This window comes from Stegodyphus dumicola, chromosome 11 (genome assembly GCF_044657685.1).
Source record: "Stegodyphus dumicola isolate Sdum_Otavi_A_Nest chromosome 11, ASM4465768v1".
NCBI classification, from domain to species: domain Eukaryota; kingdom Metazoa; phylum Arthropoda; class Arachnida; order Araneae; family Eresidae; genus Stegodyphus; species Stegodyphus dumicola.
The window spans coordinates 105,383,863-105,407,638 of record NC_140778.1 but is presented as its reverse complement, the minus strand read 5'-3'; the positions used below and the strand labels follow the sequence as shown (position 1 = coordinate 105,407,638).

The 23,776-nt window shown below is 34.1% G+C and overlaps 1 protein-coding gene across 1 annotated transcript in view; it reads right to left on the bottom strand.

Annotated features, from left to right (window-relative positions):
- Window positions 1–23,776, bottom strand: part of Ptp36E (protein tyrosine phosphatase 36E) — a 304,097-nt gene that overhangs the window by 56,028 nt on the left and 224,293 nt on the right. The window contains exon 7 of the mRNA XM_085827038.1: window positions 19,918–20,069. Within this exon, the coding sequence (XP_085683164.1) occupies window positions 19,918–20,069 (152 nt within the window). The remainder of the gene's footprint in view (window positions 1–19,917; window positions 20,070–23,776) is intronic.

The window sequence follows — 23,776 nt, the reverse complement described above, 5'->3', positions numbered from 1 at the left end:
ATTCTTACGTTCAGACCACAAGTAGTTGGTCTCTGTATTCCGAAGTCCGGAAATTATTGTAAAGAGTGAAAAATAAAGGGTTTCGTATACCCTTCCTGTGTATCTTGTCTACTTCCCACATTTATTGAACATAGCTTTAGTAAGCTCCCTGTTCCGACTCAGGGTCTTTGCATGTTCCCAAAGAAAGTAAGAAGGAACATTGAACCTGATAGTGGCGCCCAACGAAGAAGAATAACCATGGCCGAGTTTCAAGAAGAACCTGTGCTGCCTGCAGAAGCGGCTCAGAATCCAGAAATGCCAGCTGCCGCCCTGGAAGAATTTGGTTACATCGTCCAGACCATGCGCGCTTCGATGAAACCAGAAGCAACATTTAATGGAAACTCACCGGTTACCAGTTTTTTGGAAAACCTAGATGACCACTTCATGCTTTACCCCGTGCACGAGTTTCAGAAAGTGACCTTAGCGACCAGCGCTTTGAGGGGCCAAGCGCTTAACTGGTTCAAATGTATAGGCAGAAGTCTCCTGGGTCAAGCAGGAAGTCCCACCTATACTTACGAAAATTTCAAGACTGCCCTAGTAGAAGCCTTCCCTGTCGTAAGGGATCGTGCGAAATTAGAAACGGAACTTTGCAGCATATATCAGCAAAGAATCGAAAATCTCTCAAGCTTTATTTTAAGAAAAATTCACGTCTTCAAACTCTTGTATGGAAACCGTCCGGATCCTGAGATAATTCAAGTGATTTTGCCGAGGTTACTGCCCCAAGTGCAAGACTTTATTGAATTAAGGAATCCGACTACACTGGAAAAGTTATTTGAGCTAGCAATCCAGTTTGAAAGTAGAAGAACGGCGGACATTGAAAGAAGACGCCAATATCAACAACGAAACCAATTTGGTGCGCCAAGACCACAGCAAAATCAAGCACACGGCTACGGAAGCAAAGCGAATCAGTGGGCAAGGAAACCCGAGCATTCAAAAACATCCGGCGAACGTCGACAGTTCAATAGCAATCCAGGAAAGAAGTCTCAAGGCCAGTGGAAAAAGAAGGAAAGCATGGAAATGAAAAATTATTTAAACTAAAACGGATTTCTGCTGACGGGAGGGTGCGGAAATTCGAAGGCCACGAAAGTTCCTTCAAGTTAAATACAGTAATGGTGAAAAATTTGACTCTTCCGAAGATTGAAGTGTTGGTGAATAATATCCCAGCCACCGCACTCCTGGATACAGGCGCGCAGTGTTCCTGTGTGGCAGAATATTTTTTTAGGAAGTATTTTCGTAAATATCGCATATATAATTCGGATAATACGACAGTGTTAGCTGCGCAAGGAGAAAGATGTAAGTGCATAGGTAAATTACCGCTATACGTCCATATCAAGGACGAACAAGTAAAGGTTATGTTTTTTATAGTAAAGAATCTGCAAGCACATATTATCTTAGGAATAGATTTTCTTTCAGAGGCACAAGCAACGCTGGATTTTAATGAAGCGTCCCTTAAGCTGACGATGAAACCAGTTCGAGAAGAAAAATCGGAGCCGCCGATGTTAAACCTTGACCACCTGCCTAATGAAGAGCAACAAAGAATCCGACAAGTGGTAAGTGAATTTGCTTCGTTATTTAGTGATATTCCAGGATTTACTCAAGTTACTAACCATAGTATTCACACCGGAGATTCAATGCCAGTTCTCCACAAAGCATACCGGTATGATAAGAATAAAGAAAAAATTATAGAATGGCACATCAGCGATATGCTACGTAAAAAGATCATAACGCCCATCTCAAGTAGTTATGCTAGCCCGGTGGTTTTATGTAAGAAAAATAATGACTATCCATTAACACATCCAAAAAGGTGGCGTTTCGCGATCGACTATCGTAAATTAAACTCCATAACTAAATATCCGGTATATCCGTTACCTATTATTGAAGAAATTCTAAGGAACATAACGTCGACCAAATATATGACGACTTAACGACTGGTTATTTTCAGATAGGGATTAGACCGGAGGACGTGCCTAAGACTGCTTTTATAACCAAGTCTGGCACTTATGCATTCCTGCGTATGCCGTTTGGCCTTTCAGGGGCACCGGCAACATTTCAGCGATGTATGGACATAGTGTTAAGGCCTGTTTTTGGAAAGTCTACATTTATCTATTTAGACGATATCATTATTACTAGTGATAATATGGACCAACATGTACAGGATTTAAGACAGGTGTTTTCTTTATTAAATGAGGCCGGTCTAAAAGTTAATGTCGAAAAGTGCAAATTTGCAGCCCCTGAATTAAAATATTTAGGTTACAAAATATCTCAGAAAGGAATCGAGACAGACGAATCAAAAATAATTGCTGTACAAAAGTATCCGACTCCAAACACGGCGAAGAAGCTCTCTTCTTTTCTAGGACTTTGTTCATATTATAGGTCCTTTATAAAAGATTTTGCAGCTATTGCTGAACCATTGTTAAAATTAAAAAGGAAAAAGGCAAGATTGTCGTGGACGGCCGAAGCCAATAGTGCTTTCGAAAAATTAAAACAAGCATTAACGCAAGCCCCTGTGTTGAAATTTCCTGAAAAGGATGAGAATTTAGAAATTTCAGCGGATGCTTCGGATTATGCGGTAGGAGCGGTACTTTCGCAAAATCAGCAGCCCGTGGCATTTTTTAGCCGAACTTTAAATCAAACACAAAGAAATTATTCCGCGACCGAGAGAGAGGCACTTGCAGTTCTGTTAGCAGTGCAAAAGTTCCGAGTCTATTTTGGAAAGGCGCCAATAACAGTGTATTCTGATCATGCGGCGGTAACTAGATTGTACTCAGGGAAAAACTTTTCCCCAATGTTAATAAGATGGGCACTCAAGCTACAAGAATATAATCTGGTAATCAAGCATACCCCCGGAAAGGAAAATATTGTAGCAGATGCCCTATCCAGAATTAAAATAGATGAAGAAGGTAATACGGTAAAGGTGGCAATGCTCACAGCATGTACAATATATTCCCGAGAAACTGTAATAACCGAACTGGGTAATGATCCTGAGTTTGGAAGCATTTATGAGTATTTAAAGGATCCTGAAAATTTTAGCCACCAAGATATTGTGGCGATAAGAAATAGGGCGGCCCATTACGAACTAATAGATGGTCTATTATTTTATACAAAAATTACAAATTCCAACAACGAATTTCGACTTGTTATCCCAGCTAGTCTTAGATTAAATATCCTGCAGGAGTTGCATGACAGCCCTTTAGCTTCTCATGCTGGTATTCGAAAAACTATCCAACGCGTACGCGAGGCAGTCTACTTTCCTGAACTGCAAAAGTTAACAAGGGCGTATGTCCAGTCCTGCCCAACATGTCAAGAAGTTAATTATATTAATTTCCGCCAGGCCGGGTTTCTAAATAGTATTAAATCCGAATTTCCAAATGAAATAATTGGCATCAATTTATTGGGCCCTTTCCCAAAAAGTCAGTTAAATAAAAGTCGCTATCTCCTTGTTATGGTTGATCATTTTAGTAAGTGGACCGAAATTGTTCCCTTAAAACGAGCCTCCGCGAAATTAGTTACTGATTCTATTTTAAATAAATATATTTTAAAATACGGGGCGCCCCTAAAAGTTATATCGGATAATGGTCCTCAATTTGCAAGTAATAGATTTGAAGACATGTGCCAAAACCTGGGCATACGTCATTTAAAAATGGTCTCGTATCGGCCGCAATCAAATATAGCGGAACGGGTCAACAGAAATATAGTGAAAATTATCCGTAGTTATGTTAAAAATTTTCATAAAAGCTGGGATAACTATGTCAATGAATTTGCTTTCGCCCTTAGGACCGCAAAACATGATACAACGGGCAAAACTCCTGCTTATTTTTAGGCAGAAAGATTATAACGCCGTTAGATAAATTATTTTATGTGCAAAAAAGAGCCCCAGAATTTAAAATGGGTGATATAGAAAAATTAATTAAAGAAGCAAAAAAGAATACTGAAGTAGCACAGAGAAAACAGAAACTTTATTACGACTTGAAACGACGGGGAGTAACTTATAAAGTAGGAGATGAAGTATTAAGAATTAAGCATTCACTTTCTTCAGCACCAGAAGATAAAACTGCCAAATTTTTTCCACGATTTGAAGGACCATATGTCATAGAAAAAATAACTCACGCTGTAGTGGTGTTAAAAGCCAGGAATGGTGAAACATGCTCCGCAAACATTGATCAAATAAAACCCTACTATGATCGTAATAAAATGCAAATTTTCAAAGATCTTTTGCAGGATCCGGCACGGCAGGCACAAGCTCCAGAGGTGGAACAACGACAAGTACAAGGGCAAGCCATTAGGAGGCAGGAGCAATTGAAAAGAAAGTTTCCCCATTGGAAAATTGAAGGTAACAAGAAAAAGAAGCCGTTCCACCGACCACAAAAGAGAGCTCACGACCACCCCCAGAATGAAGAAGGGAGAAGTACGACGAATGCAAAGAAAGCCAGGAGAAATAACGGCAACTATAACCCGGCTCCCAAACGGAAGATCTACTCATCGGACAGGACTCTCCGCAGCAAATGTCGCCGAACTGCGGAAGGGCCACCAGCGGCGGAGGAAAAGATTCAAGGAAAATTTGAACGGCCAGCAACGAGGTCCAAGCAGGAACGAGAGAGAAGTGTCCCGGTTCCGCCAAGACCAGCTGCCATCAAACGGCCAAGACCACAGGCAGAGGCGAAAAAGAAGGTATTCAAGGGTGACCGAACTGGAGGAAAAAGAAAGCTTCTAGAGGAAGGCACTGAAGGGCGAGCCCGCACAAGAAGGAGGATAAATGAAACTAGAATCTACGCTACCTTCCAGGACTGGGCTGAGAAAAGAATGTCCGAATATCACAAAGATAAGTAAAATTTTATGTTACTTTGCAAACTTAAGTTAATCTTTCATTCTTACTGCAAGTGGCAGATTTCAAGAAGTTTCACCTCATGTGAGGTCTACCTTTATCGGCAAAAAGGCGAGAAATGAGTTGTTACCTATTTTGGTATTATGTTTTTCAATTACTCGAGAGTAAAACTAAAGTTGATGTATAATAGGAATGTGTAAATACTTGAATATTGTAAAAGTTATTGTATAAATTTTATTTAAAACATTCTGGCAAGAAAGAAGTTTTAGTCTGAAAGACTTTTGCAATGTAGTATTTCAATGTAGAAGAATTGGCACTTGCTTGGAAAAGAATACTAATGTATGTTTTAAAATGCGTAAAATTAACGGCATGTTAATATGTTCTTATATACAATGTGAACTGTTATTTTAAATGTTAAGAAATACTGTGATATGGTAAATGTGAAAGTAGTGCCAAAATATTTTAAACTTATTCGTGTGACTGTAAAAAGACCAAATTATGGTGAATATGTGTTAAAGGTTGAATGAATGTAGTTAGGCTCTCTGACGCTACACTTCAGATTTAGCCACTTTCAGAATAGTACCTCAGGGTTTAGAGTTGAAGATAGGGTGTGTTACGAGATCTTGTTATGTTGAATTTTAACACGTTAGTGTTTTGATTGTAGGCGGCAGTGTTGAACACGTATACATAAACACATTCGTGTTTGGTGTTTTCTTTTACAACACATGTCAGAGAGCACGGGGAGAGATAATTAAAATAAAGTCATGAATGAAATAAGAATGTTAAGAGAAATATAAATATTCATGTTACTTGCCATTTCATTGTGTAACATTTCATTAAACTAGTTTTCCTTCCAGATCTCTGGAAGGAACTAGATTTGAATAAAAGCTCCTGTTTAGATGCAGTACAGATGAAAAATTGGTTGTCCATGGAGCTGATATTGTAAAAACAATTTTTTTTTTAAATTTCTAGTTTATAGTGAGAAATGTTTGTAAAAGATTGGCCTCGCGTTAGATTCTAGAGCTAAAAGTTTTCAACAAGGTCGTTTTAGACCTCAGTTTCAAACTAATTAACTCTGGCGGGAAGTATGTAAGGATCTTAAGTTTTACTAACGTTTATTTTATTTTAAATCTTTACTATCACTTCTTATTTTCTACTTCCGGCCAGAATTAAAAGCTTTAACTTATTTATGCAATTTGTCTTGCGAACGCCAAGTACTTAAGTTGTGGCTTTTTGCCAAGCAAGAGAGAGGAAGGAGCTATTAGAAGCAGGCCGCTTGCCATAGTAGTTTTACTCGGTTGCTGGTTGCCTTCAAGGCCAGAGGTTTAATCCTCTTGATAATTTTAAACGTATCGTAGTGTTAGCAGTTCTCTGTACTACATACGGCTTTTTGCTAATATACGGCCAATCTTGGAGTAGGCACTTGTTTGATTAATCCAAAGTTAAGTTTAGTTAGAGTTTAGTTAATATTTTTATATTCTTACGTTCAGACCACAAGTGGTTGGTCTCTGTATTCCGAAGTCCGGAAATTATTGAAAAGAGTGAAAAATAAAGGGTTTCGTATACCCTTCCTGTGTATCTTGTCTACTTCCCACATTTATTGAACATAGCTTTAGTAAGCTCCCTGTTCCGAGTCAGGGTCTTTGCATGTTCCCAAAGAAAGTAAGAAGGAACATTGAACCTGATAAGTTATTAGATTGCAAGTTAGAAAAGGATAGAGTTCTGCATCTCAACAATAAATTTTTCAACGAGTGCATTTCTTTTCAAAATTACTAATAATTAAAAGCAAAAGAATTATTTTACTTTCAACTTTTCTGGGGAGGAGGAAATGTATTTTTTCATAATTATAATGCTGTTGATGCTTTTGCGGATTCTTCCTTCTTTCGACGCAAAATCCTATTTCCAGACTAATAGCCCTTTTGGGCTAAGAAAGTAAAATAAAATCTTTTTATGTATAATATGGATGGTAATAAACATAAACAGTATTTCTACACCCCATGGAAAAAATTAAAAAGGCAAAATAATATATTATGCTAGAGGAAAGATCCTATCTGTATTACAAAACAATGAAGAATCTGTATGTATTCTTATGTAAATACGCATGTTTGTACGTTTAATCGCGGCATGGAAAAAACAGTGGATCCTTCAGCTACCAAAGTTTGAAAAACAATATTCCTTAACCTTAATATATGCACATAGAAGCACAGATTTTGAATCTGTTTTTAAAATTATTTCATATTTTGTTTGGAGTTTGATGAATTTCTGATTAACAAAATCAGCGATCTAAAAGCAATGTGTTGCTTCTAAGTTTTTAATATTTTTGTATTAGTTCTGCGACGCTAACACATCGTCTGTGAAAATCGTCTGCGAGACTACTTGCGCAATCGCAAAGTGTTACCATGGTTACCAGTCTTTTCTTTACCGTTGTTATTGTTAAAAATAAATAGAAAAATGGTTATTTTAAAGCTTTGAAGTTGTGCTTAATTGTTTATTCGGACTAGACTTTTTAGATACTAGGCAAAGGATACGGTCTTCTGAATTTAATGAACACTCCCAGCGATTTAAAAGACGTGTAACCACTGCCCGAAACAAAATACTTTTTAACTTTTTCGCTAGTCTGTTGTTGGCATTCAGCAAAGAATAAGATTTACAACTTTTCTTCCAGATTTATTCCATCTGTTAGTGATTAACAAACTAAGTGATTTAGAACCAGTAAAGGCAGTTTTTTTATCTCTACTATTATTAATAATTACTATCTTCGCTCGCGAAATTATGCTAGTTAGACTCATGAAAATCATTATGTATATTCGTTTTTATAATGACTATTTTAAGCAGCTGGCCGAGGATGTGGCTAGTGTAATAATAGAATGTCTGTATTACGCAGACAAAGAGAGAATGTACGCATTAGTTCAATACCCTTGTCTATGTCTTTTAGGGAAATCTATAATCAATATAGGTGTGACCGAAGTGAGTGACTATCTCGAAATTCTTCTCATTATAATGCTTAGAAAGTGAATCACCGCATGTATGAAATCACTTGGAAAGTTTCAGCATTTAGTTCGAATAATTTTCTTTATGTTTATGTAGGAGAATTTTTACTTATACTCAAATCAAGCTAGCACCAAGCCAAGACATCAAATGGATAGGCATCTTTTACTTACACAGCAGACTAATTTGAAGCTGCATTTCATAATATCAGAATTTCAAGCTAAAATGGAAAACAGTGAATTGGAGGGAAATGCTAAGATTCTATTAGTACGTCTTTTATAATTCTGACGTTTTTCTATAATGTCAAATGATAGTTATAGTCTAAACTGTCATTTGATATTATAGAAAAACATAAGAATTATAGTTGTTAAAGCTCTGATATTTGCTAAAGCAAAATTACACATCTTACCGGAAAATTAACTTAAATTGGCATTGTAATGGAATGAACCTACATTATCTCAATAAGATGTAACATTATACTTACAAAATACTGTACGAATAAAGCGAACTAAATTCGAATTTATGTGATGCCATGTACAAAAGGAACATCTCTGAAATTTTTATCAAATGAGGAACACTTTTATAAATTAAAATATCATGTTGACTACCTTTTTTTCTTGTGCTTTTAGAATAGAATTTCTTTAGCTCAGTTTACGTATGCTAAAAAATCGTTTTCAAAGAAAAACATAAATAGAACTACTTTCACTCTTCACCAGTACATTTCTATCTTTAAAATGCAATTAATTAAAATTCATTTATTTTTATTGGTATTAAGTAATTAAGTTAGTACAATAAAATTTGTATTTGCTTTTAATTAATCAGGGCTTTTAGAGCATGGGTGATCTTATTAACTGAAAATTAGGTAAATGTTGCTACTCACATTAACGAGATCAATGAGTCTGCGGGCTTTCTACTGCTGTGTTTTGTATGGATATATGCTAATAAAAGCACCACAGTCATAGCGCTTTACGTTTCACCCCTTTTTTACTTCTTGTACGAAGTAAAAAGGAAGTATTGTAATCGCGAAAAGTTTCCGGCAGCATATTTCAACGAAAATATCCATTTTGACCGCTATCGAATGCAATTTAACGATGTTTTTGCGTGATATCTGTACGTAAGGACAGAATAAAAGACTCGTTTCCTCCAAAAAAATTATAAAACTGCTTTAAAATTAATTCTGAAGAGAATTTTTCGTGGCGTCTGTACGAACGTATGTACGTACGTGTACGTACGTACCTCGCATAACTCAAAAACGAGTAGCCTCAGAACGTTGAAATTTTGTATATAGGACTGCTATAACATGTAAATGTGCACCTCGTATTTTGGTTGCAATCGACCGCACCAAACGTATATAAATACTATATATATATCGACTCTTTTACTCGGCACAGTGATCTCTGTTTCTTTACTCTTATATGTTTGTAAATTGTACATTTTTTGCTTTAAAAAAATGATTTAATTATGTTGTTCTTATCTTCCGGTTAAGGTTTTTATGCCTTTCGTAATTCTGGAAGCAATATTTGTACAATTATCAACAATTTAAAAGCTGTTTAAGTGCGGTTAAGTTTTAAATAACATGGCGGACATATTTGTTAACATTTGAAACAGCAGAATTTTAGATTTGTTGCCAATCTAGAGAGACTAAGCTTCGCAACAACAAAAATAACGCCTTCATTTATTATTGCGAATTAAATCATGCTTAATCCTTTCTGGAATTTTTTCGAGGAAATAAGTGTTTAAGATTTACTTAACTTTTAATAATTAGTAATTTAATTTTTAATAATTAGTAATTTTTAATACAGATATTTTGAGCTTTTATGTATTTTTGTCTTGTCGCGAAGTGAAAACTGAATTAATTGAATGAGAAATACTCAATCGTCTGTGAAAAAATGTTTTTTTTCTTTTTTTTTTTTTTTTTTCGTTTTGTTTGCTTAATTTCTTTTTTTACATCGTTCTAGCTTTATTATAGTATTTGAAAAGAACATGTGGCAACGATTAGATAATTCTTTAAATGATATACTTTTTGTGCACTCTGAGTTATAATATGAATGAAATATAATACTGTTAAGTGAACTTAGTGCCAGAGTGTCGCTATGTTAAACAAATAGAGTGAATTTTAAAGAATGCCTTTATTCTATTGTGGTTTATGCGCTGTCGGCGAAGTAGGTTTAATTAAATCCAATAAGTTTAAAAGAAATGCAAGAAACAAATGCGTATAATTTAATATTCCGTACAAGGAAGTCATGTGGTGTACACATCAGATTTTTTTATTATATTTTATTAATTTTTTTCTTGGCAAGAATGGAGTAAAAAAGTCCATGAGTAGGATAATTGGTAGTAAGTTTCATTAACTGTTGATCTCAGCAGAGAACTTCATAGGATGTTGCCATGTGCCATTTCCAAACTATGAGATTTTCGCCTACACGCAGTAATTTGAATTTTACTTTTTGTCTTTCTTGTAAATCTAAAAGAATCACAGGAGGTGGCTCTGAAGACCACATAAGTGAAACCTGCATTAAAGAGCTTACATTCATTTTAAAATATTTAATTACCTCAAGTATTAAGCTGAAGAGAAATTAGGTAAATATAACACAAAATTTATTCGTAAACAAGCTACATTGCATTCAGGTGAAGTTACATTAGTTTAATGAACACTTAACCTTTAAAGAGTTGACATTCTGCTCTAGAGAATTTATGATGCATAACCCATTAGTAAAACTGCAGTTATTCGTTAGTAACTCTGATGTGTAACTATAATGTAAATAAATGGCTTTTTTTAAATAAAGTGTAATATTTGTTAACGAATCAGAATTTTTACAGGCATAGTGTTTTGGAGAGAATGTGCTGCCTGGCATATTTAGTTTTCACCAGAAATATTATGGATCTGTATAAGAATACAAAATATTCTGAATGAAAACCCTAAATTACCTGCGCAGAAACTTGAATGTCAAAACGCATTTAAGATGAATAAAATTTACTTTTCACAGGAAATATTATGGATCTGTATAAGAATACAAAATATTCTGAATGAAAACCCTAAATTACCTGCGCAGAAACTTGAATGTCAAAACGCATTTAAGATGAATAAAATTTACTTTTCACAGGAAATATTATGGATCTGTATAAGAATACAAAATATTCTGAATGAAAACCCTAAATTACCTGCGCAGAAACTTGAATGTCAAAACGCATTTAAGATGAATAAAATTTACTTTTCACAGGAAATATTATGGATATGTATAAGAATACACAATATTCTGAATGAAAACCCTAAATTACCTGCGCAGAAACTTGAATGTCAAAACGCATTTAAGATGAATAAAATTTACTTTTCACAGGAAATATTATGGATCTGCGTAAGAATACAAAATAATCTGAATGAAAAACTTCAATTATCTGCGTAGAAACCTGAATAGTAAAACGCTTTTAAGATGTATCAGGATAATAATCTTTAAGAAAGAGAAATAGTTCTAAATATTCGCTTATATTTACTATTATATGACTGCCCTGCAGTAACTAGCACTTTTCCACATTTTCTAAATTTGAATTCTATCAAATACATGCAAAAGAATATACAGATATACAGAATATACAAGCTAGCATAAGGGATTCTCTCATTTTGAAAAGGCTATATTTTCAAAAGTATTTCACGTACACACAATGAAAGATATTTGAAAAGAACCACAAAAACATCTAGTTTGTACACCTTCTACAAGTATTCAGTATGTGCCCCTTTGGTGACACGACACACGTCCGGACGATAATCGAGCTCATTCCATATACTTTGTAACTTTGTTGTCCAGATGTTCGTTCTGTCAATTGACCAGATGTTCGGAATGTCACAAAGAACTGTGTGAAAGATTTTGAGTCAATGTTTGCATTTCAAACATCACCATGTGTAGCTCCTGCAACAATTAAAGCTGGAGGATTACGCCGATTTTGCGTCAACATGCAGGAAGCACTGGAGGACGAGGATTTCGCCACCAAGATGATATTCAGCGATGAAGCAACGTTTTACTTACCCGGGAAACTTAATGAGTTTGTGGCTCTTTTCATATACAGTGTCTCACAAAAGTGATGCGACACTTGTGCTTTACGAAAGGAAACTGTAGTAAAATAGATTAAAAAAACATGTAAAACTTTTCTGTGGGTGTGTTTCATACTTAAATTTAGTAACAATTATTACATAATATACATTTTCTCAAAATATTAAAATAGTAATTTAATAAAAATACAATTGTTTAGAACGGAGCAAAAAATGGCTCACATAAGTGATGGGACACTTACTTTTCCATCAAATATTTATCCAAAAATTTTACTTCTTAAAATGTTTTAATATTTTGTTGGATTTCCTTTTACTTTTAAAACGTGATTTAATCTTCTTGGGATGGATTCGACTAATTTTTTGTGATTTCTGGAGTGATTTTACCCCATTCTTCTTGAAGCAATGATTTTAATTGTTGTTTTGAAGAAATGGTGTCTTTGCGAATTCTTGATTCCAATTCTTGCCAAATATTCTCTATGGGATTGATTTAAGTCTGGAGATTGTGGTGGTGTTTTTGTTATTTCAGGACAGTTATACAGCAGCCAGAGTCTAACGTTCAAAGCAGTGTGCTTGGGGTCATTGTCCTGGTAGAATTTAAAATCGTTATGAAGGATCAATTTTCGTGATGAAGATTTCAAATTTTGATTTAAAATGTCAATATACTTGTACTGATCCATTATACTGTCAATAAAAACAAGATTAGCAACTCCAGCGGACGACATACACCCCCATACCATAACTCCTTCTCCACCATGTTTTACTGTTGGCACCAAGTTCTGTTTGCGAAATTCTTTCCTGGGTTTTCTCTACACCAAGATTCTACCGTCAGAACCAAATATATTAAATTTACTCTCATCAGCAAATATAACTTCATTCCAGTAATCAGAGTTCTTATTTATGTTGGATTTTGCGAAAGCCAGTCTGAGTTTTCTATTCTTTTCACTTACGAAGAATTTTTTCCTGTCTGGTCTACCGTGATATCCAGCAGATCGAATTACTGTTCTAATGGTCTCAGGATTAACAATTACTCCATATAATGCTTGTAAATCAGCAGAAACTTTAGGAGCACTCATTCTTGGATTTTTTTTAATATTTTGAACAATAATTCGCTTTATTCCATTGGATAACTTTGATGGTCGCCAGGTCTTCTTTTATCCTGAATAATATGATTCTTTTTATATCGTTTAATGATATTGAAAACTGTTGAATGACTCATGTTAACTGTTTCAGCAGTTTCTCTAATAGATTTTCCACGTTCAATATGCAAATTAATAACTAATTTTCGAATTTCAGGCAAAGTTTCTTTTCGTTATTTTTCATGGCTGCACAGAACTAAAAAACACAAAAATTCCAAAACAAACTGGAGAGAAAGACTGCAGACGATTTTATAAATTATTGCCAATTGCTTTTGAGTAAAAATAAAAACCCCAAACATACTTTTATTGTAGTACGTAGTAGTATCTAATGGTGTCCCATCACTTATGTGAGCCATTTTTTGCTCCTTTCCAAACAATTGTATTTTTATTAAATTACTATTTTAATATTTTGAGAAAATGTATGTTATGTAATAATTGTTACTAAATTTAAGTATGAAACACATCCACAAAAAATTTTTACATGTTTTTTTAATTAATTTTATTACAGTTTCTTTTTGTGAAGCACAAGTGTCCCATCACTTTTGTGAGACACTGTATCTTTCATGTGTGTAAGCTTAAGTGGACTCATACAACTTAAAACCCATAAGATCTTCGAATATGTGACTGTTGCAAGAGTTGGGATAAATTGTTTATTTTTAAAGAAATTACTTCCATCTTTTTGCAGTTGACTACAAAAAGATGCAACAGATGATACAAACAAAAGATGCATTACTACAAAAAGATGCATTACTATTTCCGAAAGCAGCTACATAATATAACTGCTTTCGGAAATAGTAATCAGACAGTTTGTGCTGCCACAAATATTTTTATAATTAAACCGCTTTGTGACAAAATGTTTTGGCATGTTTCCCCCTTGCGCGCACATATTAAAATATTTTGTTGCATAATTTAATTCCATATTTAATATATAGCTTTTATAACATTTGGAAACTACTGTGAACCAAAAATTCTAAGAATTTCATGTTAAAGTTTTATTTTCTTTGGAGTTGAATTTATAAAATGTACGTATTTTGTTAAAAAAATCTGTTATGTTTTCGTGCATAAAATTTTTTAATATTAAAATATTCATCAGATTTTTGGTTCAGTTAGAATATAGTACCCATATAAAGAATTCCTTCAAATTTCAAATATGTACCATTAGCCATTTTTAAAATATCATGCGCGCAAGGTGGAAACATGACGAAACATTTTGTCACAAAGCGGACTAAATTACAAAATATTTGTGGCAACAGAAACTTTCTGGTTACTAGTTCTCACAGAAGCTATATTATGTGGTCCGCTGTAAAATGTTGGAAGTAATTGCTTTTAAAATAAATAAAATATCCCAATTCTTGCAAAAGTAACATATTCGAAGATCATAAGGGGTTTAAGGTGTATGAGTCCCCTTAATACGTTTGAAAATATAACCTTTTCAAAATGAATGAATCATTTATGTTATCCCTGTGTAATATCTGTATATAGAATGAGCTACAGAAGAAAAAAAGGAATATGATATTTCTTCAACAAATCTGAAGGAAAAGTTGGTCAAAATCGAAGGAAAAAAATTAGTTTAAATGCCGAAATATTAGCTAAAGTTAGTCGAGAATTCATAAAACTAGTCGAAATTAATTACAAAAAATAGTACAAAAGTTGGTCAAAATGCTCAAACTATGTTTTTAGTGAAATGGAATGCAATTGTCGGTAAAGGACTTGAAATTAACCATAAATATTCTGTTATACGATTATTTTTGTTAAATAATGTACATTCTAAACACCTGAAAAATTATTTTATTTTCAATGAACGTTTTGAATATATTATTTTGTATAAAGCAGATTTTGAAAGAAATAAGCAAAAATACGCTTCAAAAATTTCAAATCAGTTATTTAATGCTCAGATAAGCAGATATTTTATGCAAATAAATTTCAAAAACCATTGTATCTGAAAGCAAATGTGATCAGAACAATAATCTTTATTTGATTTAATAAAGCCGTTATAAAAAAGAACGGTAAAGAAAGAGAAAACACATTTATTATTTATGGAATGTTGCCAATAAAATTTTGTAAATATGAGAAATAACAGAAAAGATATTCTTCGAATAGGTTTCTCAAGAGTAGTTGATTGTCACTATTCTGTTGTCTAACTCGCAAAATAAGATACTAATTTTTATTATAATTTACTAAAATTTCTAAGGCCAATGAATCTGTACCGAAAGGTTGGAGAATACCAAAGAGATTAGAATAGATGGAGTAAGCATGACATCACAAAAGTGAAGCCTAGGAAATATCAACAATGTGACGTCACGACTTATCATGTAGTAGTATATATAAGATTACGAAACTATTATTGCTAAATAAAATTGCACTAATTTTGAGAGCAAATATCAACGTACTCAGGCTTAGAAAGGTGTTTATAGGCATAATTTATATAAAATACCATTAAAACTTTCACTGGTCTAGGCTTTACCATACATACATTTTTGTTATGGTCACCATTTACAAATTTTCATGTACCTAGATCTTATTAAATTTGAAACAATTGTTTGCAGTCTTTGTGACTTTTCTATATACTAAGTAGAAATTCACTTGTATTAAGTATTAGCAAAATTAGAACGGGAGACTTATAAATGCTCATTGATGAGCAGTTAACACGTTAGACAACAACGATTAGATTGTAAGGAAAACCGAGAAGTCCGCTATGGGAGCCGCCATAAATCGTGACGTCACACAGTGACGTTTCATGGCTTCAATTTCATTGCACAGGACATACGAGGGAGACGTACTCCACATATTCTAACTTCTTTTATAGGCTACAGAAATTGTAAAACAGGAGTTGTATATCTTATAAATGCAGTTGTGAATAAACTAAATGGAATGGACAACTCATTGAAACTGGTGGTTAATCATTTCTTCCTTTATGCAGAGAAACATCAAAACTGAAAGAATATATGTGGAAAATTTTGCAATTACCAATCTATTAAATCTGAAATTAAGCATTGTGCTTAAAGGAAGCAAATTTAGCATAATTCCATTAGTCGAAGAACTAAATAAAATAACGCAATTTTCAGTTAATTAATGTTTTTGAATTAAAGAATTTCAAAATAAATAGAACTGCAATCACAGATTACTATATTGTCGGCATTTTTCGTAGAATCACAAACACACTTTATTCATAATGTGATTGAAACATACTTCAGATTCGATAAAAATAAAGTGCAGGCAATAAATTATATTCATAAACAGGAATATCGATTTTCGCTTAAGTGATAAATTCTATCGATTTCCACTTAACTTCCACGGCATTAAAGTGCTGTCATCGGTATTTAATAATAAAGTTTTAACGTTAAATTGATTGCAACAGATTGCAGAATAATCTAGAAAATCTTAAACGAATTTAAAGAAAGACCGCGCAATTATTCTGAAACTTAAAAATTTGGTATTTTGGCTTGTTTCTAATACCTGGTGCTGACGAAATAAAATGAGTCTTTTCGTTACATAAGGAGAACAAAAATAGTTAATCAATTCAGTCAAAATTAGTAGACCATTGATTATTCTCTGGTTATTTAAATTTTGAGCTGGATTCGAATTTTTCTCCTCTTACGAAAAATATATGAAATTTATACAGGAATTTTAATAAATCTATAAATACTATATAATTAATTATTATTATTAAATGTAATAATTAATAATTATTACATTTAATAATAAATAATACATTATTTATAATAATTAATGGACTATTTTACAGGAAATTAAAACACATTAAATCTCAGTACACTATTTTAGCCATTATAAACAAATAACAGTGTTTATTGCAAAATGTGCTGTACAAAGTTGTTTTGCATACCAAATAGTTTAAATCTCGCTTTCTCGAAAACTGGCCTTAAGAGACTATACCGTCCAACGTAAGGAAATATATATGTGAGATAAAATATATATAAAGCAAAATAATAATTTAAACTAACCCCTAATTCCCTTTGATTCTTTCCCTGTTTTCTAAAAATCGTAATAATTTCTCTGGATTGTGTCATTTCTAGATCATTCTATTTTGCATGGCCTGCGCAAAGCAGATGACGTAATAATTGGGAACTGAAACTTTAAACCAAAAATTTTCTCTTCGTGTGGTTCCATCTTGCGTAACTACGCACTTCAGCTTCGCTCTCTGCACTGCTAGGATATAATTTCGCTGTCTTGCTTGCTATCGCTATAATATCAAAATGTAAATGTTTTTGAATTAGTACAACTACAGTGCCAAATCAACTGTGGCCACAAACGTCAACTGGAAAATAAAAATGGAATTAAAACTGCCTCGACTGCCATGTTTCTTAGATATTACTAAGTCAACACATTAGCATACTATGCAATCAGAATTCTTCCTCTTCAAAATGGATCTAACCTATATAGCTATTACGCATCATCACTTCTCCGTCTTTCCTCGCGTTTATTATGTCATATATATCAAATAATCCTATACATGTAAAAAGAATAAAAAAAGTTAAAACAAAACTCTTCAAACAAGCAATACCCCAATTAAAAAAATTAATTAAAAAAAAATGGAAGAGGAATTCAATCAATCTCAATGCCACTTCGTCAGGAGGAGGAACAGTGCGAAATACTTACTAATATGAAATTTTTCAGCATCCTGCTTGTCTCAGTAAATGAATTTGAATGCACTTTTAAATTCGTGCATCATTAAACAAACAACAGGATTTCAGACGATGATAAAATATATAGCATTTAAAAATCACCATTTGGAAACTGGAAACCTTTATGGTTGTTTAATAATTTTAACAAAAAGATATAGAATCAGCTAAAACCTACAGTTACACTATTACTTTCAGTTACCAAATAACCTCAAGGTAACCCTAAAGTCTGTCAGAGGATTTTTCGTCTCATCAGTCTTCTAACTAAAGTAGAAAAACTCCACTAAATTGGTACCGAAACCCACTTTTAAATTAAATAGACTAAGAAATAAAAAAATTTACGCTTAAACTAATTTTTGGCACGTGTCTAAGTCATCGCGAAGCAATAGCGGCTAGCAGAAGCTTAAGGTGATCAGTTAAATTTAACAGCGAAACGCTGAAGAAGAATTACAATCAACCTGTGTTGCCAAGCGCTTTTTGAAACCCAAAGAACACCGAATTTTTTTTTTTTTACTCTTTAACTAATTTGCATTCGGGTGGAAGATGACGAACTTTGAATTAAAGTAAAAATGATAAAATAACTGACTTTATTAACATAAAACTTTTACGAGTTGACAATATCGGACAAGATTTGGAATTTCTAAGGATATTCAACTGTGATACCCCATATTATGCCCATATCACTCATGCATTTGTTTCATACGAACAACTGTTTCGCACAATTTTTCTGCCTGGTTTACTGTTGAAAGAAAGACGTGCGATTTTTTCCTTCCTTTCGAAACAAATTGCGAGTTGTTCGTTTTCAGCTTCGAATTCTACCAGCTTGTTTGTAATGGAGAACCAGTTTCCTCTTTACATGGTAATCCTAAAGTGATCTGTGGCGATTGGCTGTTGTGACAAAGCAGAAAAATTGTTCCAAACAGTTGTTCTTCCAAAACAAACGGATGTATGATAGCTGTCTAAGATTTATGAGTTATGATGCTAGTATAAATTGAAGAAACGCAAGCTAGGTCATGTGTATAACACATTTGTGACAATTATTAAATTTTTCATACTGTTTATATATTTTTGGCTTCTGTGACGATAATTTATCAAAATCAGAATATAGAAATCTTAATTAAATTTTAAGTTTTCAATATTAAGTTTAAATACTGCGGTTTCTTAATATCAAACCATGCTGGACTCTACAATAAAATTCATTCCTATTTGTCAAAGTACTAATCTACTAACCGCTTTTGGGAATGTTAGGTTGTGCTGCTAATTGACTGCAATTTTTCGGGAAGCTGAATTTTAAATTAGAGAGCTAGGATAGTGTCAGGCATTAGATTTAATAGTTAGAACTGTGAACTGATGAAGGGTCTCCATTCTCCTTAAGTTATAAGGTATTTCTCCCACCATCTTAGCGAGTCTTCGTGGTGCAGTGATCTGCACGCTCAGCGCGTAATTGAGAGGTCCGCGGTTAATTGCGGGAGAAGGCATTGCTAATTTTTCCTCTTGCCTGCTTTCAAAAATCTTCCTAATGTCTCTACAGTGGCGCCCGAACTGAAAGGGTGTTGGATGAGGATTCTCCACACCCAGAATTTTGGCGATTGGGCTCCCTAGAAACCTTAGTCGCCCTTTAAAAAGAGGAGTATATTAAGTATTTCTCCCACTTTCCTAGTATGCCTTCGTGGTGTAGTGGTCTGCACACTGTGCCGGTATTCCATAGGTCCGTGGTTCGATTCCCGGCTAAGGCGTTTGCTCATTTTTCATCTCTCTTGCTTTGGTGCCCGAACATCTACATTGGTGCCCGAACTAAAAGGGTGGTGGATGATGATTCTCCACACTCAGGATTTGGTGATTAGGTCACCTAAAAAATCCCAGTCGCCCTTTAAAAGGGGGAGTATATCAGATATTTCTCCCGCCTTCTTCGCATGCCTTCCTGGTGTGGTGGTCTGCACGCTCAGCGCGTAATTGAGAGGTCTGCAGTTCGATTTCCGGCGGTGTTTTCCAAAAAATACCTAATGTCTCTACAAAGCAAACATTTAAATTTTGTGTTACTCTTCACTTACATGTTGCGGTTCAAACAATTTTTATAGTTGTTATTTAAGTCCTCTTCATAAGCTAGTTACTATTTGCCTTGATATTTAAGCAACCTAATTCTTCAGACTTACACCTAGGGCTTAAGGAAGCCCCTAGGTGGAAGTCAAGCCGATGGGGATTTTAGAGCTGTAAATTCAGTGGAAAAAATCTGCAAAGGAGACTCACCTGCAATGAACAACGACAGGTCCTGTGGATGGGTATCGCATCATGTATACCTGGACTCTTCTCCGGAACTCAAGGAGGGCGCTGGGGAAAGGGCACGTATGGGAAGGCCAGTTAGTATAGTGCAGCTGGACTATCTCACGCTCTTCTTCTCCCTATTCAAAGAATATTAAATGTAACTACTCCAGACTGCTGCGATCACATACATGCTGAAGATCTGTATATAGTAAAAGAGATTCTACGCCTCAAACAACAGAAAATATTTAAAAGACAACGTTCTCTGTAATTCAAATAGTCGCTAAAATTGTTATCGATAAAAAGCCTTTGAAAGACATAGATAACAAAAATAAAATTACTAAGCTAATGAAATATATAAAAAACGTTTCAAGCTTATTTGTAATTTCTACACTTCTCTACATTTAACAAAAGACAGAGTCTGTCTGTGCGTGTCTTTCGTTCATGCTGCGCGTAAGCTATTAGACCCAGAGCTACGAAATTTGGTACATAGGTGCATCTAGACAAGAGCCAGTGCACCTCGAAGGGTATTTTTTTTCAAAATGCGAAACACATTTATTTTATTTTATCTTTTTTGATGGAATCGCATCATTTTAAATAGTTTAATTCTTTTAAAAATGTGGTTTTGGCAATAGTTTTTCATTCAATGCTTTGTATACGTGACTGCTGACTGTTGAAAATATGAGATAAAATATTCCTTATTTCATGCTGCTTATTTTTTGATTTTTGGACACGCAACACGTGCATCCCGATCTTCTTATTCTGACGCGCATGTCTCTCGCGAGGCGCAACAGAAACAATTTCCTTTTTTCCCCCTCTCTCTCTTTATTAGCTAATGGCAAGGAGTTTTATATATTTTGAATTCGGTCATCCACAAATCACAGTTTTGATTGGTTATTGCTTTCTGATGATAGTTTCATTCTTTTAGAAATGTGGTTCTGGCAACAGTTTTCTTCATTGCTTTGGATACTGGACTGCTGACTGTTTTCTCTTGAAACTATGAAATTTTTTGCTTATTTCATTGCAATTTTTTATATTAAGTTTTAATTATATATAATTTCAATTATATACAAAGTTTTGCATGATTTGTTTAGGAAACAAAGTTCTTAACTTCCTTTATACAATTTGAATTCTTAAGATTTTGCGACTAATTAATATTTGTATTAAGGGATATTGCTTATTTCATTGTAATTTTGTTAATATGTGATATATTTTTATTGAATTTTTTTATAATATTTGCTCTGCAGAGTAAAATTCTGTGCAGGTTTTAAATTTAATGTTCGGTGTTCCCTTTAGGCATTTTTACGGTGCATTTAAAAGCCAGAAAAAGGCTAACCGCGTAGCGGCAAGTATTAAATAAATATTTTATCGCGTCTCTATGGCAAATATTTTTACTTATCAAATGGCAGTCTGTTGCTCATTTAGTCATTAGACTGTGATCTTCACTATTTTTCCACGAAACAATTAAAATGAAATAATGCATAGATTCGTCAATATGAGCAGATGTCATATCTTGTTTATTTGGATACAAAATGCAAACAAGAAGTCGACAATATTAAAACGAAATAAATGGGCACGGGGACAGTCGCATCCAGTAAAGAGTCTACAAGTGACCACCGTAGATGCACGAGGGGCATCGGGAATAAGATTGGAATTGGTTCGGAGAACACTCCAGGACTTATTACAGGAAGAGCGAGCAGAAACTGTATGAAAAGACCGTCTGAAGATTCTTTTAACCTCCAGTTTTAAAGAATGAAAGGTAAATTTCTATTTGGTTACTGAATTAAATTGCAACCTCTTTTCGCAAAAAGGTCCGCTTTATGGCATGCGCGCTGCGCGGTTAGATTCTACCAGCTCTAGTTAAATGTAACTACTTCAGCTCTGCATTCTTTCGCCGCCGGTATATCTACACGCCTTTAAATTATTGATTCAGCTAAAAGCTTAGTATCAATTTAGAACTCAAACAACAGAAATTAGCGCTATATTTGCAAATTTTTCCAGGACTAGTTTCGATGGTTTTACCAAGCCATCCTCAGCTGCCAAAGCGCAATTGCATTTCCAATGATGGTTCGGTAAAACCATCGAAACTAGTCCTGTGAAAATTTGAAAATATAACGCTGATTTTTGTTGTTTGACTTCTAAACTAATATTTGTTCGGCGTGTTATTTTATCTTAATTATAGCTTAATATTTAACTACGTATTCTTGGACTACGGATCAATGCTTATTTGAATATAACGTTCTTATTTAATTTGCATTATAACGGACTGAGGTTATCTGTAGCACTTGTCGTACGCTGTTTTGTTAAAAGTTCAGCTTAAATAAAAAGGTTGTTTAAAATCTTTGTAAGTCTTCTTAAGTCTATTTCAGACATAGCGAAATTTCGCTACATGCCCGTTTGCGTTAAAGTTCCATTATTAGACTCTGTGTAACTTTATAATTAAGAGTTTAACTTGTCTAATATTTACCCAAGTCAAGACCCTTTTCTTGTATGATAGTTTGTCAAACTATGGCGACATCCCATTTTGAATTTTAAAGAATATTTTTACAAGCTTTCAAACTTTAAGGTGAACTAAAGTTTTAGAGATTTTTATTTCTGGACGTGTAACTCGAAACTGAGTCATTTACTCTAGGCGAAATCTTCCACTTTTGTGAAAACTATAAGAAAAATACAACCTGCTTGTCGTATAATGTATTAATTTTTAAATAGTCATAAATAACAAAATTGCAACGTTTAATGAAAACTGAAACGCATCGAGTCGATAGTTTGTTAGAATGTAATTCATTCAATATTTCTTTGTTCTTTATTATTAATATTTTGTAGTCAGATTTTGACATATAACAAATCACATTTTCTACAAATTTTGTATCATAAGCAAAACTGTAGATGGATTTAAAATAAATCGCATAATGAGATGCATATTTAAATATTTAAGAAAAAATTCAAAAATTAAACTTTTAAAAAAAACTACATTTTTTTTATGCTAAGAGCTTTAGTCGACGTTTTTACACAAAATACCGCGATAACGTCCATAGAATTTATTTTCATTTCATACTTGTTTCAATATCTATGCTTGATGTAAAATTCAGTTTAGAATGGGTTGTTTTACGCAAACTGCAAGCCTTTAAATACACTCTTGTCCATAAATTAAGGATAATTCGGAGGCACGCGGAAATCGAACTCTAAAATAAATATATCACATGTAAAATGACTACACACATCTTCAAGAATCATATGCAAATTTCAGGAAGTAACCAGATGACACCGACGGTACGTCACAATGACGAGAGTGTAAGAGAGTGATATATAAGGAATACAGGCAAAGAAGTAAAATTGTTCGCAGGGGCTTTATAAGTATTTCACTGCAATAACCGAATAGCTACGACACAAAGGACGCATTTGGATGATTTTTTACGTGTTAGAATTATCGGCCGTCTGGAATGTGGGCGTACCCAACTGGAAGTATCAGACGAACTTGGAATTGCCTACAGTGTCATCTCCAGGCTTTGGCAACGATTCCAAGATGATGGTAATGTGAGTAGACGTTACAGGACAGGTCGCCCCAGAGTTACAACGCCGAATGAGGACCGGGATTTGGCAGTTATTGCCAAAAGAAACAGGCGGAGCACAGCCTCAGACCTGTCTCGTCAGCTCTCTTCAGCCACTGGTAGTACAATTTCAAGGCAGACCGTGTACAGACGCTTAGGGCAGATTGTTCTATATGCTCGTAGACCTGTCAGATGCGTTCCACTTACTGCAACTCACTGTCGCCTGCGGTTAGCCTGGAGTAGAGAGCATGCATTGTGGACACCGCAACAGTGGGCTTGTGTGATGTTTTCCGACGAGT